This window comes from Erigeron canadensis, chromosome 7, assembly GCF_010389155.1.
Source record: "Erigeron canadensis isolate Cc75 chromosome 7, C_canadensis_v1, whole genome shotgun sequence".
Taxonomy (NCBI): domain Eukaryota; kingdom Viridiplantae; phylum Streptophyta; class Magnoliopsida; order Asterales; family Asteraceae; genus Erigeron; species Erigeron canadensis.
In genome coordinates this window covers 5,141,540-5,155,220 of record NC_057767.1, presented here as the reverse complement: position 1 = coordinate 5,155,220, position 13,681 = coordinate 5,141,540, and the positions used below count along the sequence as shown (strand labels likewise).

Below are 13,681 nucleotides of genomic sequence, written 5' to 3'. Positions count from 1 at the left end.
CATTATATCCTGACTTTTGTTTTATACATTAATGGTTTCAACAAATCTCATTCAAATGCCATTAGAATTGCCCTTAGATCACCAAGCAGATGACTTGGAGGCTGAGTTCGTCGAAATTGATCCATCCGGTCGTTATGGGCGAGTTAGTACCATGTTACATAGTTCTAAATTCTACAATTATGTTTTATTTTTTCTGTTAGGATTTTGATTTATGTATTTATTGGTATATAACTTGCAGTACAAAGAAGTGCTAGGGAAAGGTGCTTGCAAAAATATGTATCCTTCATTTTGTTTTTCCTTCTTTTTTCTTATATAATCATTATACTTTAATAGTTAACACGGTATGCCGGATATATAAAACTCAGATGATGGTTTGTTTCTTGCAAAGTCAATGTTAATTATGTTTGCATCAAAAATATATTCTAATACAGAACATAATTGGAAAGCTCGATTATAGGGCAAGCGTTTGAAAATGTTGCATCCGACTCTGAATGCTTCTATTGTCTGTGTCCCATTAACGATGCCCTAGTAATCGGTCCCATGGCTAACATGAGATAAGGTAAATCGTATAACTCTACAATTGAAGGTACATGGGCCGGATTTTGAACCACTGACCTCCACTTTATTCTACATGGGCCCATATTGCGGCATCCATGTAAGTTTCCTCATCAAACAAAAGTACTTGAATACATGCATAGACATATATTTGAAAGTTGAATACCCATAATATAAAGTATCTAAGATGCATACAATTTAACCATCTCACTTTGGTGGGATGGCCACCAGCTGCCACTCCCTGGGGTAACTCAAGTATGATTCTTTGCCTATTATATTGTGGCTGAATTATCTTGACACTATCCTTAATGGGGTTATGTAGGTATCAAAAAGGTACATGAGCCTAAGGGTTACAGTCAATTTACCCTTTATAAGATGGATAAAATTCATCAACTTTAGATTTAAGTTGAACACATACATCTTCAAACACTTATCCTTATATCCTATAATGAATGGCCCTATTGTTAAATCCTTAATGCATGTAATAGATATAGAGCATTTGATGAATTGGAAGGAATTGAAGTAGCTTGGAACCAAATAAAGGTTTCTGATTTTGTGAGGAACCATGAACAGTTGGAGCGTTTATACTCCGAAGTTCATTTGCTCAAAACACTTAAGCACAAGAACATTAACAAGTTCTACAACTCATGGGTTGATACGAAGAACGAGCATATCAACATCATCACCGAGATTTTTACATCCGGGACATTACGACAGTATGTTTGTGGAACTTATTCATGACCTTTTTAGTTATCTTATGTTCCCATGGTAGAATGGGTCGAATTTGGGTTTTATTTTATCTTAAATCAGTCATCTTTGAGCTAAAAGGAGAATGGGTGGAATGGATTTTAAGTTGCCCATAATCTACTTTTAAATGCATACAACCTCCTAAATAACGTTGTTCAAAGATTAAATGATTTTTGCGTTAATATATTAACATCCATGCATCAACCCAAGCCAATGCAGGTCGTTTCAACCTTGTATCAAAAATGACATGTCTCAACCTGAGTCCAGTTTGACTCGTAACCAGCCTGCCGGATCCACCCATCCTGGCACCTCAAATCGAGAGTATAGACGTTTACCAATTAACAAGAAACAAAAGTGTGTACTTAACCATGTGAGAAATTTGTAGGTACCGCAAGAAGCATACACATGTGGATTTGCGAGTATTGAAGAATTGGTCCACACAAATACTAGAAGGACTAGAGTATCTTCATAGTCACAACCCACCAATAATTCATCGTGACCTTAAGTGTGACAATATTTTTGTTAATGGAAATCAAGGAGAGGTAAAGATAGGTGACGTTGGACTAGCTGTGATTCTTCGCCAAGCTCATTCTGCTTACAGTGTGATTGGTGAGTGTATGTTTTTTTAGTGTCACGCTTCCTTGTTTTCATGCAGAGGAAGCAATTTCGACTCATTTGTATACGAATGGGTATTGGGTTACATTCAATCTTTCATGTGTGAACTTTGTAGAGCTAAAAGATCAAACTATAACAGAAGCGAGTAAAGGTGTTGAAACTCACTTCTAGTATATTATCAAATGCGCAGAACCTCCTAAATGCTTTACTAAAACAGGTTCAGGTTATCATCCTAGTGTATAGTTTTAGCAGACCGGACCCAGTTTATCCAGATTCTTGGATAAGAAAGGTTCCTATTATGGCCCTTTTCCCAACGCTTTCCCAACGCTAATTTGACTTTTTTCTTCTTTTTGAACGGCAATCAATCCGACTACTACTCTTAACAAGCGTGCTTAGGATGCAATCTAGGACTTCCAAATAATCCGCAATAATCCACCTGCACAAAAGTGGAGAGTGGGACTCGAATCCAAGTAAATTCGCCCAAGGTCAAAGACCTTACTAGTAGGCAACCAACCCCATTGGCTGCTAATCCTACTTTTATGATTGTGATCTGTGATGATTACTATCAAGCAAGTGATCCCTCGTGAAAATTTGTTTTATAATTAGGAACTCCAGAGTTTATGGCACCAGAGCTTTATGAAAAGGATTACAACGAACTGGTAGATATATATGCGTTTGGGATGTGCCTACTTGAATTGGTGACTTTTGAGTATCCATATGTTGAATGCGCCAATGCTGCTGAAATATATAGGAAAGTGACATCAGTAAGTCATTCATGTGCATCTGCTCTTTCATTCATCCTTTTTTGTCATTTTTATGAATTTGTAAGTTGTCACTACGACCCTTAAATGGAATCAGATTATCAGTATGTATTAATGCTGGCCTAGGTGTCATCAATTAGTTCATCAATGAATTACGGGTCTGATAGAACTCATTTTTTAAGTTTGCATAGCTTGAAACTAGATAACTTAATTACTGTTTACCTTACGCATCCCTTGGGCACTGCCATTGAGTTGAAAGATTGTTAAAAGATGAAGTTAACAACACGTAACTAAATAAATCAATAACTGTTTACCGTTTACGGTATATGTTATATAATGACCTGTTACCCAATCCGTGGTGCAGACCACCTATACGTGCTAATAATAAATTTGGACTACTTAAAGCAATATTATTATGTGTTTCAGTCAGAAAGTTAATGTCCTTGCTTTAATTTAATTAGTTTCATCTGCATCTCATTTTACCTTTTGGATTTCATTAGGGTGTAAAGCCAGCTTCATTAGCAAAAGTTAAGGATCTGGAGATCAAATCACTTATTGAAAAGTGTATTGCAAAGGTCTCTGATAGGTTGAATGCCAAAGAACTGTTGATGGATTTTCTTCATGAAAACATAAATGAACGATCAAAACCAAGTCCCCATGCAGGTAATATTTGCAAGGTACCTCGGTGGAGCTCCAAGGAGGAATTTAGATGTATGCTAAGAAGTTAATTGTCCGAGCATTGCAACTTGAAGCCGTTATATCGTATTGTATAGATATAGATAAATAGGCTCCCTAATATGTTTTTTTTCTTTTTCTGGTGGATTTTTGCAGTTGGTGACACTAAGAAGCTTGAAAATGCTGAAACTCTTAATGACAATACGACCGATAACCCTAGAAATTTCAGCATTGAAGGTCAAAAAGAAGACCAGGACACGGTTTTTTTTAAACTAAGTATGGATGATACAACAGGTTGTCTACTTATATCTATACATTTTGGACAAAAGGGCAGTTTTTACACCCTGCTAACATTGACTAGCCTCTTTTTTTGGTTATTCATTATTTTCGCAAACTATATCACATTTTCACATTTGGGTCCTATCAACAAAGCTTGAACAAGGGAACGAGTCAGATAGAAGAGGTTGAAAGGAACCAAAAGTCTACTTTAATTGCATAAAACCCTGCAAATAGTTTTTTTCACAGATTGTTATAACCATGTAGCCCCTGGGCTGGTAGCAGAGTTGGTTGTAGAACAAATTTTTCCTTCCATAAAATAAGTTCAGGCGTTTGATCACTGGTCGTCTGGCCGACACCAATCCATTGCCTTGCCACTCGGTCAACTCAATTTACCTCTCTCGTGTTGGGCCTGGACCGGTCTAGCGTGGATCGGTCAAGGTTTCCAGGATTAACCTTTTGCCCTTTCCATATATGATGCAACTCCGTAATCATCATTAATGCAATAGTCAAAAGTAATTATATTAGAAATGGAAAAAAACCTTTGTGGGTCAGCCTGATAGGACCTGCTCCATTTTGACCCGTTACCCAACATGTTTGACCCACCCAAATTTCCACCTTAGGACCTAGAGTTCCATTATGATTTAACATTGATGAATGATTTTATGTTATCATGTTAAACAGGTAATACTCAGAATATTCATTTCCCATTTGATATCAAACTTGATACCGCCACTGCAGTGGCAAGAGAAATGGTCGAGGAGCTGGATTTAACAGAACAAGATGTGCCTGCAATTGCTGAGATGATTAAATCAGAAATCAAGTCATGTTACCCTAGTTGGGCAGTGACTGATTTATCTGATCATGAGATCAATGATGTCTACTCTGACTCTATCGTTGACCCCCAACCTGAATCTCCATCCCAATCAACAAAAAGAACTGGTGCCTCTCCTGGATCGATATCTCTTGAAAGATTACCTTCTGGTGGAAAATATTGGACTGATGCACCCAAAAGTGGTTGTTCTTCACTCAAACTCATACCTTTTGATGGTGAGGACCATGGTTCGAGTCATGGTGAACCAACTAAAAAAATGGATAAACTCTTGCAAGATGATGATGATGATGTAGATATGATTGTAAAGAAACTGCAACTTTTAATTGTGAAGCAGAAAAGAGAGTTGGATGAACTTAAGAAGAGACACGGATTGATTATATATGATATTTTGATGAAACTTGCTCCCAAAACTCGACAACAAGTTTTTAATACTTGTAGTAAAGTTGAGGTCTTGAAAGCATGCATCGTGGATAAGTACACAGATTATGATCGTTCATTTGCCATGTATGTTTTCTGTTCTTATAAACTTTCACTGATTCATTTGTCGAAACATGTAGCTAGAGGTGGCACGATGGATGGGTTGGACGAGTTGGGTAATGGGTCAAGTTGGTTTGGTTTGTAATAGGTCTGTTTAGTACAAATCGAAACTAGACGAGTACTGTTTGGTTGACCCACGCACCTCTTTGTTCGTTTTTTAACTTAAATATAATGCGATGATTATGATTACATATTAAGTATACTACTATGGAGGTTGTATGCTTTAAAATTAGATTGTGGGCAAACCATTGCCAGTGCCACCTTTAGCTATTCTTTGATTTGACCCATTTGAATGAAAACAAAAACTCAGATTGACACATCCATAGGTAGATGGACTGAATTTCTAATCTCCAAATTTGATCTTAAAAGATTTCCAAATGTTCACAGAAAAGCCGAAGATTTGCATATTTCTGCGAACGTTGGAGAGAAGGAACGAGTAGCTGACAGCAGTTACCCAAGAAATATGTTCAGACACAAGTTTAAAACTGGGATTGAGTATATGGCACCAAACTTGGGCCTCGCTTTAGTTTTGGAAAGCGATAGCTTTGGTTGACATTCGAGCATCGATGGTACATAATATTTCAATATATAATTCTTATGTATTCTATAGAAAGTCTTGGAGAGGGTCAGACTGGAAACTTGTCCATAAGACTAAGTTTTGCTTACTTACAGCAACGGGTTTGATTGATATTTGAGTAATCAGATTTTAGTTGTGAGATTTTTATTTGTAGAGTGTGAATGTAATTGACGTCCTGTATCCGTTCCAAGGCCTCCTACGTAAACATCTTGAGGGTCGCCAAGGAAATGCTCCGAAAAGGTAAAGGGGATATCCCCATTAGGCCAATTTATAAGTACATTTGAGTAAAAAAAAAACTCCTCCTCATACATGTTTACATATGAAATCAACCAAAAGAAAAGCATGAGAAATATGAAGATATGTTTAAAACTTTTTATTATTTTAAATCAAACTTAACAAAATATCACACAACTCAATCAACCACAAAAAAATAGCCACTTCATACTACCAATTACTACAATCCTCTCATGCATACATTAAAACTGCAAGACAAACTCCTTAATAACTTATAAACCATACATTCAAAAAATTAATTAGTTACAAAAATTATACTTATATATAACATCAATAAACATCAACATTATAAAAATTCAGAATTGCAGATGGTAATCGGACCAGTAGCGCTTAATTCCCCTCGGATACATGATCATTACACGTATATCCGTCTCATACAATTAAGCATGTATGAAGTCGTCAAGGCTCATTGCAACAATCATAAGAATGATCATAGCATTCACTCGTCATTACACGAACATAAAAAGCCATATATATATTTCGGTAATTAATAATATAACCACTAATTCTTATGGACTTCAAGCAAGCTAGACAACTAGAGTGTTGTAGAGAACTGCTTACGTTAAAATGTGGGAGTATATATAGTAGTAGTGAAAAGAGAGAGAATATAATATATATATATATATATATATTCCCGCATGCAAGTGCAAAAGTGAGGTTTGAAAGCACGTTCATATATAAGAGTGAGAGTGAAAGTGAAAGAGGAGGTAGGAGTAGAAAAAGAAAAGACATGGGGGTAAAGGCATGGTGCCCTAAAGCTGTGACCCTGGTCTTTTCAAGAACCTAATTAAAGTAGGCCATTGTGTGTGTGTTGTTTGCTTGATTAAACTTTAAGTTAAGTTGAATAATTTTAATTGTGAAGTGAATATATAAATAACATTTGGAAATTTTTTATTCTATGATGTTTATGCACAATCCAAATTACTTTATATGAAACAATAATATAATCACCACTTTTTCGAAAAGCTTTTCAAACAAAGATCAAACTTAGTTTTAAATCTTAAGACTAGCTAGTTCCACACCCACATTTTGGTCGGAACACTACATGAACGCCTCATTTCAGTCCGGGCTACTCCTTTCAGTCTATATACATTCTAACTTTATTCTTGTAGCAAATATTTTAATTAAATTAATGCAAATCAAACAAAATGAAATTTAACTAAAACAAAACTCTAATATAATACCCCTATTATAAATTAAAAAATCAACATAAAGATATATATTTGTTATGTTTCAATCTATAGTTTATATATATATATTGAATTGAATTTTAAAATACACTATATAAACCAGTAAAACATGTTTGTGACATTAACTCAAAAATTGTGATACAATTAAATATCACTTGTTATTTACCAATATATTAAAACATGATTGTAGTATTTATTGATCGACACTTGGCATAATATTAAAAAGACAAGTGTATTTTTAATCTATATTTAAAAAATATTTTAAAAAATCCATTTCCTTTAAAAATACCATTTATCATTAAAACTATTAAATTGAATATATCAAAAGATGTCTACGTATAAATTAATAAATTAAAGATATATATCTATATACACTCTAGAACATTCCTTATTTTGATATGCTATCATATCTAAATGTATTAACTTAATTAAATATAATATAAATAAATTTTATATATATTAATAATAATGTATGTTGCCTGTTATATATCTATACTATCTATATAAACAAACTATCTCTTAAAATTTTAATACTCTACTTTTAAAATCTCTAATTTACCCTTCTAATTTATACTACCATCAAACACTTTATCCCTGAAATTCCAAAAATACCCTTAAAAAAAAATTTACGCGTGTCTCTTCCCTTCCGTGAAGTTGCTCACATAGTATACCAAAATAACACACACGCGTTACCGAATTTAATAATCAATCAACATAAAAAACACACTCTAAAACAACAACGACGGTTTGCACTTTCAGCCGGACTAAGAAACACTTGAGTTGAATCATACATTCATGTAATAACACGGTACCGCTACTTAACCAGTGTTTTTTTCCAATACCCCGTCGTATCGCGCGGGTACAAGGCTATTCTATCTAAATGTGTATCACCATATATGGTAACATACTAGCATATATAGAGATAAATTACCCAAAATATTTATGGCTCATAGCATTTAAAATATAAAAAAATAAGAATTAATTCTGTTTCTTAATTCGTAAAATCCTGACTTCATCAATCGGAGCATTGGCAATTGGGCATATATTAATAGGCTAATTCTATTAACCTATGCACGTGGTTAAGAATGCAGATAGTAATTAAAGATTAAGCCGCAGAAAACACCGAGGAAGTTGTAAGCACCATGATTGTGAAAAATTGTGTTCTAAGAAAAAAAAATTACAACGGACCAAATTATTATTTGACAAAAAAACCAGTTCACATCCAATTTTCAATGTCTTTGCCAAGGTTGCATAATAAGTAACCATCACATGTTGATTTTTTTCTAATAGATATTCGTGATTATTTTTACTTTGATGTTATGGTTTTCGTATAATTTTTATACTTATACCTAATTCTTTATTTGATTTTATGATATCTTCAAAGGGTTGTATGACAAAAAGATTATGATATGAAGTTTTTATCAAAAGTCCAACCCATTATATGGAAAAGTATCATGTTTTAAAAATGAGTTCTTTTGCATAACAAGTATATGATCTATTGTGATAAGTTCAATTTCAAAAGATTATATGTAATTTAGTGGCCCTAAGTTTTGGTGGGTGTTTAAAACATTAATTACTTCAGCTCTAAATCTTTTGAAAAATGCAAATTATAATATTAACTGTCAAGGTGAACATATTTATATTCTTTAGTGTTTTTTTTTTTTTTTTAATTTTTTTTTGGGTTTTGTTAAACAAAACTCTAAGGGTTTTTGTTAAGCTCCATTAATTAGTTATACACTTACCATAAAATTTAGGGAGCCGACATTTAATATGAAAATGTACAACTTTTTTATGCACCTTAAGTGAAGCCCTAAGGGCTTCTTTTAACATTTTCCTTTATATATATATATATATATATATATGATAGAGATCAAATGAGAAGGTACCTTAAGAAGAGAAGGGTGAAAAGGTTCATTTTTTATTTTTTTTAACTTGTTTTTTAAACTTTTTTGATTTTTTTCACTTTTTTCATTCTTTCTTTAATTAACTTATTTCATATAGATTCTTTTAAAAAATTTTAAAAATATATTTTTTTTCAAAGGGCGTAGCTCGTAAGTTATAGGCGAAACCTCTCGGCTTATGGCGGAGCCATAATAGCTAAGGGCAAAGCCCGTTAGGTAAATCACCCTATCACCGATCACCCCCTGTGACCTATCACTCCCATTAGCTACCCCTTATTAATATCCTTAAGGGCGAAGCCCGTACCGTACCCTTACATGTATAACTCACTAACTCGGGTTAGAAATTCTTAATTTTTATTTATTTTTAAAATTTTTCTATGGATTGAATTAATTAAAAAAAGACTAAAAAAGAAAAAAAAATCAAAAAAACAAGTTAAAAAAAATAAAAAACAGACCTTCTCTTCTTTCTCTCCTTAAAAATTTTCTCTCTGAATCTCTACCATATATATATATATATATATATATATACTATGATGATTTGAATAAACTACTTTTAGAAACTATAATTACCTAATTTAGTGGATAACAATATTTCCAAAACTGATATATTATTTGACATTAATCTACAACATAACATCAATTATAAAGCAAATCAATGTATCATATGTTACCAAAATAAAATAAAATAAAAACAATATTAGTTACATGTAAATTTTTAATTAATTTATATAACCATTAATGTTATATCAACCGTGCATCGCGCACGGGTACTAAAACTAGTAATTAGTTATATGATAGCATATAATTTTGTGTTTGATTACAAACTTTTGATGTATACGAATAATGGATAATGATCAATCTTTTTAAATTATTAGTCTAAAAATTCTCCTAATTAATAAGATTGTGACATGTGAAAAAGCACGGGGTGAGATTAGAATAGAGAATTAATAGATTCCATGTGTTAACAAGTGGATATATTAGGAGGATTGGTTAGGAAAATTTATCATTTTCTACGAACAATTATTTAACGTACGGATCTTTTGTAGATTTTCCATGCATGGGTTCATCATCTTTTGTCAGTGTAGTCAACTACTAATTGCTTTTAAGTACACATATATATGTTCCTCTTTCCTACACTTTTACACTCGTAGTCAACATTAATTAGGATAAATCTTTTCAAAGACAGCTTTATTATTTATGATTTGGGTGTTTAATTTTCTTTACTTTCTGGTCTTTTATTCAACATTAAAAGTGTATAGTTGTTGAATTGGTTATACCAGCACTAATACACGGATTTTATCATAACACCACAATTAAGCATGTTTAGGCAAAAGTAATATTAAGATGAGTGACCTTTTAAGAAATCCTCATGTTGCAACTCTATTCTTCTCAATGATAAACAGATCAACTGTCAGATGTTTGACGATTGTTAAAAGGCTTATGTGATTTTACATACAAACCTTGGGTTCAACTACCAAGTGATAAGTCTATAGGGTTTTTTTTGAATTTTCTGCTTGGATTTTGTGTATTGTACGAGACCAAAAATTGAATGTTAAAAAAAAAAAAAGAGAGAGGGAAGAATAAAAATAACTTGGATCTAAATTAATCAAAAAAATAGCTATTAATTAGTAATTAAGAGGGTTTATTTCAAAAACCAATTAAGTAATAATACATATTGATAAACTATCATAAACTCATATATCATGAATACATTGAAGGCATGTTGTTTATTTTGAAAAGTTGACTCACAAAATCAAAAGATATTGAGCGTAACTTTTTGCAATTAACGACTACAATTAAGCGTCACCAAAATTTCAATTGCAAATTCCCCATTTTTCTTGTAGTATTTCCACCTCTTACTCTCTTAGTGTCATTTAATTTGTTCTATTATGTTATGTTTAAACAACTAAAATTTGTTAAATCATTATTATGCATGCATGCATATGCATGTTGTAAAGAAGGTTTACTTAAAACTTAAAAGTTATTCGTTATCCATCACATTAATTATTTCTCAATAATTGTCTTGTTGCCATACTTTGCTTGCGAACTACACTACTATAACGTCCTTGGGTCACTATCAAAAAATTTAACAATCATACAAAATAAATACTTTATGAAACACCAAACCACGTCGCATATATATAAATGTTTTGTTTTAAAAACTTTCAAATTTAAAGATCTATATATCTAGCTTATACTATACTGTAATACTTTACTTTCATATTTGTTTACAAAATCTTATATAAAAGTTATATATTGCTTTCACAAGACATAAACAACTCACAAGGCATAAACAAACTTGAAAATTAAAATGGATAAATAGTTGGGTAGAGATCCTCTCAAGTTATCCCAACTTAAGGGGTAAGCTGGGAGGATCTTGACCCTTAATTTAAAATCTTGACCCTTGATTTTAATTTAAAAATCAAAGGTTACAAAATAATATAATCTTTCTAACTTTACCCTAAAGTTAGTTGCGGGAATCTCCACCGTAAATAGTTTTGCATTGTATTATCTTTGACTTTGTAGCTTGATCCACTTAAGAAATTCAGTCCAATGAAAGATATACACATAGCATGAAAAGCTCCACACATATCACATATGCACGCCTTTGAGGAACCGGAATTGCGGGCCAAAAGCGTCGCGTGAAAGACAATCCAACTTGGGCCCAAAAAGACACAAACCAGTGGGCCAGGCATGTCAATATAGCAAGGGACATAATTGTCAATTTGTCATTGTGTATTGAATCTTGATCTCTCATTTCGAAAAATATTTTCCTCAAAGTGAAATCTTGTTTTGAGATTATTTAAAAGGAGAATTATATATCCGCATGACATATCAACATAACTAGCTAATCAACCCGGGTTTAACCCGGACTGTTTAATCAAAATTTTAAAACCAAAATGTAATTTGTGTTTAAATTCATTTTCATTTTTATTATTGTGATACATTATCTTTACTATTGCCAAACGTTATATTCGTAATACATTGTATCAGAATATCATTGTTATCGATATAAGGTAATTTAGAACATATTATAAACAACTTTTTTTACAATATTAACTTTGCAAACCTACTTTATTAAAAATACATGATCAAACACGAAGCACAAAAGTTAAAAGGTTAAATACACACATACTAAAAAATATAAATACATATTACACAGACATACACTTCTATATCTATATCTATATCTATATCATTATATAAAACAATATAATCCCCAACATCAATCGAGCTTCAAATTTCCAAACCTGTCCAATAAAAAAATTAAAAATGACTTGAAGAAAACTAAACATAAAAGCTTTATTATTCGTACATATAGGTATCTTGAAATTTGAGTCAGGAGGACAAAAGAAAAACTTATTTAAAAATCAAAGGAGCTACAAATATGTTTTAAAAGCAGCAAAAATAGTTGCCGAAAGGGTGACAAACAACATCAAAAAGATCTATGAAGAAGGTTCCATACAACACTCCAAATAGGTTACAAATCTCTTGCCAAGTATCAATATTAATAGCTGCAAAAAGAGCTGCATAACGACTTCAAACACAGCTTTTAGATATCACCAAACTAAAACATGAATAGAGAAGGCAAAAATGTATAAAGTCTAATCTACAAAAGCATCGGGTAATAATGGACTACTTTAAACATAAATATAAAACTTTCTGCTTGCCCCATCCAACATACTCCACACACAACTATGAAATATAATATAACCCAAAGTTCACTTAAAAGAATCAAAGAAATATTTTCCAAAGGAAGCATAAACGAAATAGTTAACTTTAGGAATGAATGACTCAAGATAGTACATCTTATTTGTTAACTTTGATAGTTTGTGAAAGTAGTATTACTATAACATCTTTGTAGAAACTTTAATAACTTCAGAAGAAAGTCTATAATCAAATAAAAAAAAAGTATCAGCACTTACCGTTAAACAATGAGACATTTAGGGTTGCGAAAAGCCGAAAAGTAACTGTTAACTGCAATCAAGTCAAAATGCTTCAGGTGAATACATTGCGTTACTGCCCATGTAAGATTGTACATTAGAAACGGAACAGGGGAAATAAAGATGCCTATTGACGAAGCTCAGATTATATATTACCCCTCCAAAAAACACAAAAATCAGGTTAGCAATCATACATAATCTGCAATTAAAGTATTGAAATAGATACACTAATCTAAGAAAGCAAATTCCTCCATGACATTCCATCAAACACTTTATGTGCATTATATCAATGTCCCTATAAATAGATGAAGAACATCCCTAATCGCGATCAATAATCATGACATTATTTAGAGAAATTCAAATGAAATGGGTTTATTCAAAAATTACAACACTGTAATATACAAAAGTCCTTTTCAGAATCAAAACACATATACATAGAATTCGTATCAATAACAAACCAATAATAAAAATTAGAGAATAAACGCATATACTTGCTGAATTCAATTGTGTAAATATCTATACAACAAACGTCCCTAGTAGATACCCTTTATAATTAACAACTCAACCAAATTAAGAATAAAAATAAGAACCCTAAAATCAAAATATCCAAAAAACCTTAATTGAATTTGGGAAGATTACATCAATTTCTTTAACTTCTCTGATGAAGATGGTGTTATTGGCTCGAAGTTGGTTTTTACGAAATCAATCAGATTTTGTTCATGGGAAAGAGGGGAAATAAGAAAACTCTTGTTTATACTTATTTTTAATTTTAAA

The 13,681-nt window shown here is 32.1% G+C and overlaps 1 protein-coding gene across 1 annotated transcript; it reads left to right on the top strand.

Annotated features, from left to right (window-relative positions):
• Positions 1-31: 31 nt before the first annotated feature.
• On the top strand, positions 32-5,568 carry LOC122608811 (probable serine/threonine-protein kinase WNK3). Its single transcript, XM_043781892.1, has 9 exons — positions 32-142; positions 239-276; positions 1,044-1,271; positions 1,688-1,911; positions 2,524-2,681; positions 3,179-3,355; positions 3,527-3,647; positions 4,314-4,968; positions 5,389-5,568. The coding sequence occupies exons 1-9, from the start codon at positions 32-34 to the stop codon at positions 5,552-5,554; spliced, it is 1,878 nt and encodes a 625-aa protein (XP_043637827.1). The 3' UTR covers positions 5,555-5,568.
• Positions 5,569-13,681: the final 8,113 nt, after the last annotated feature.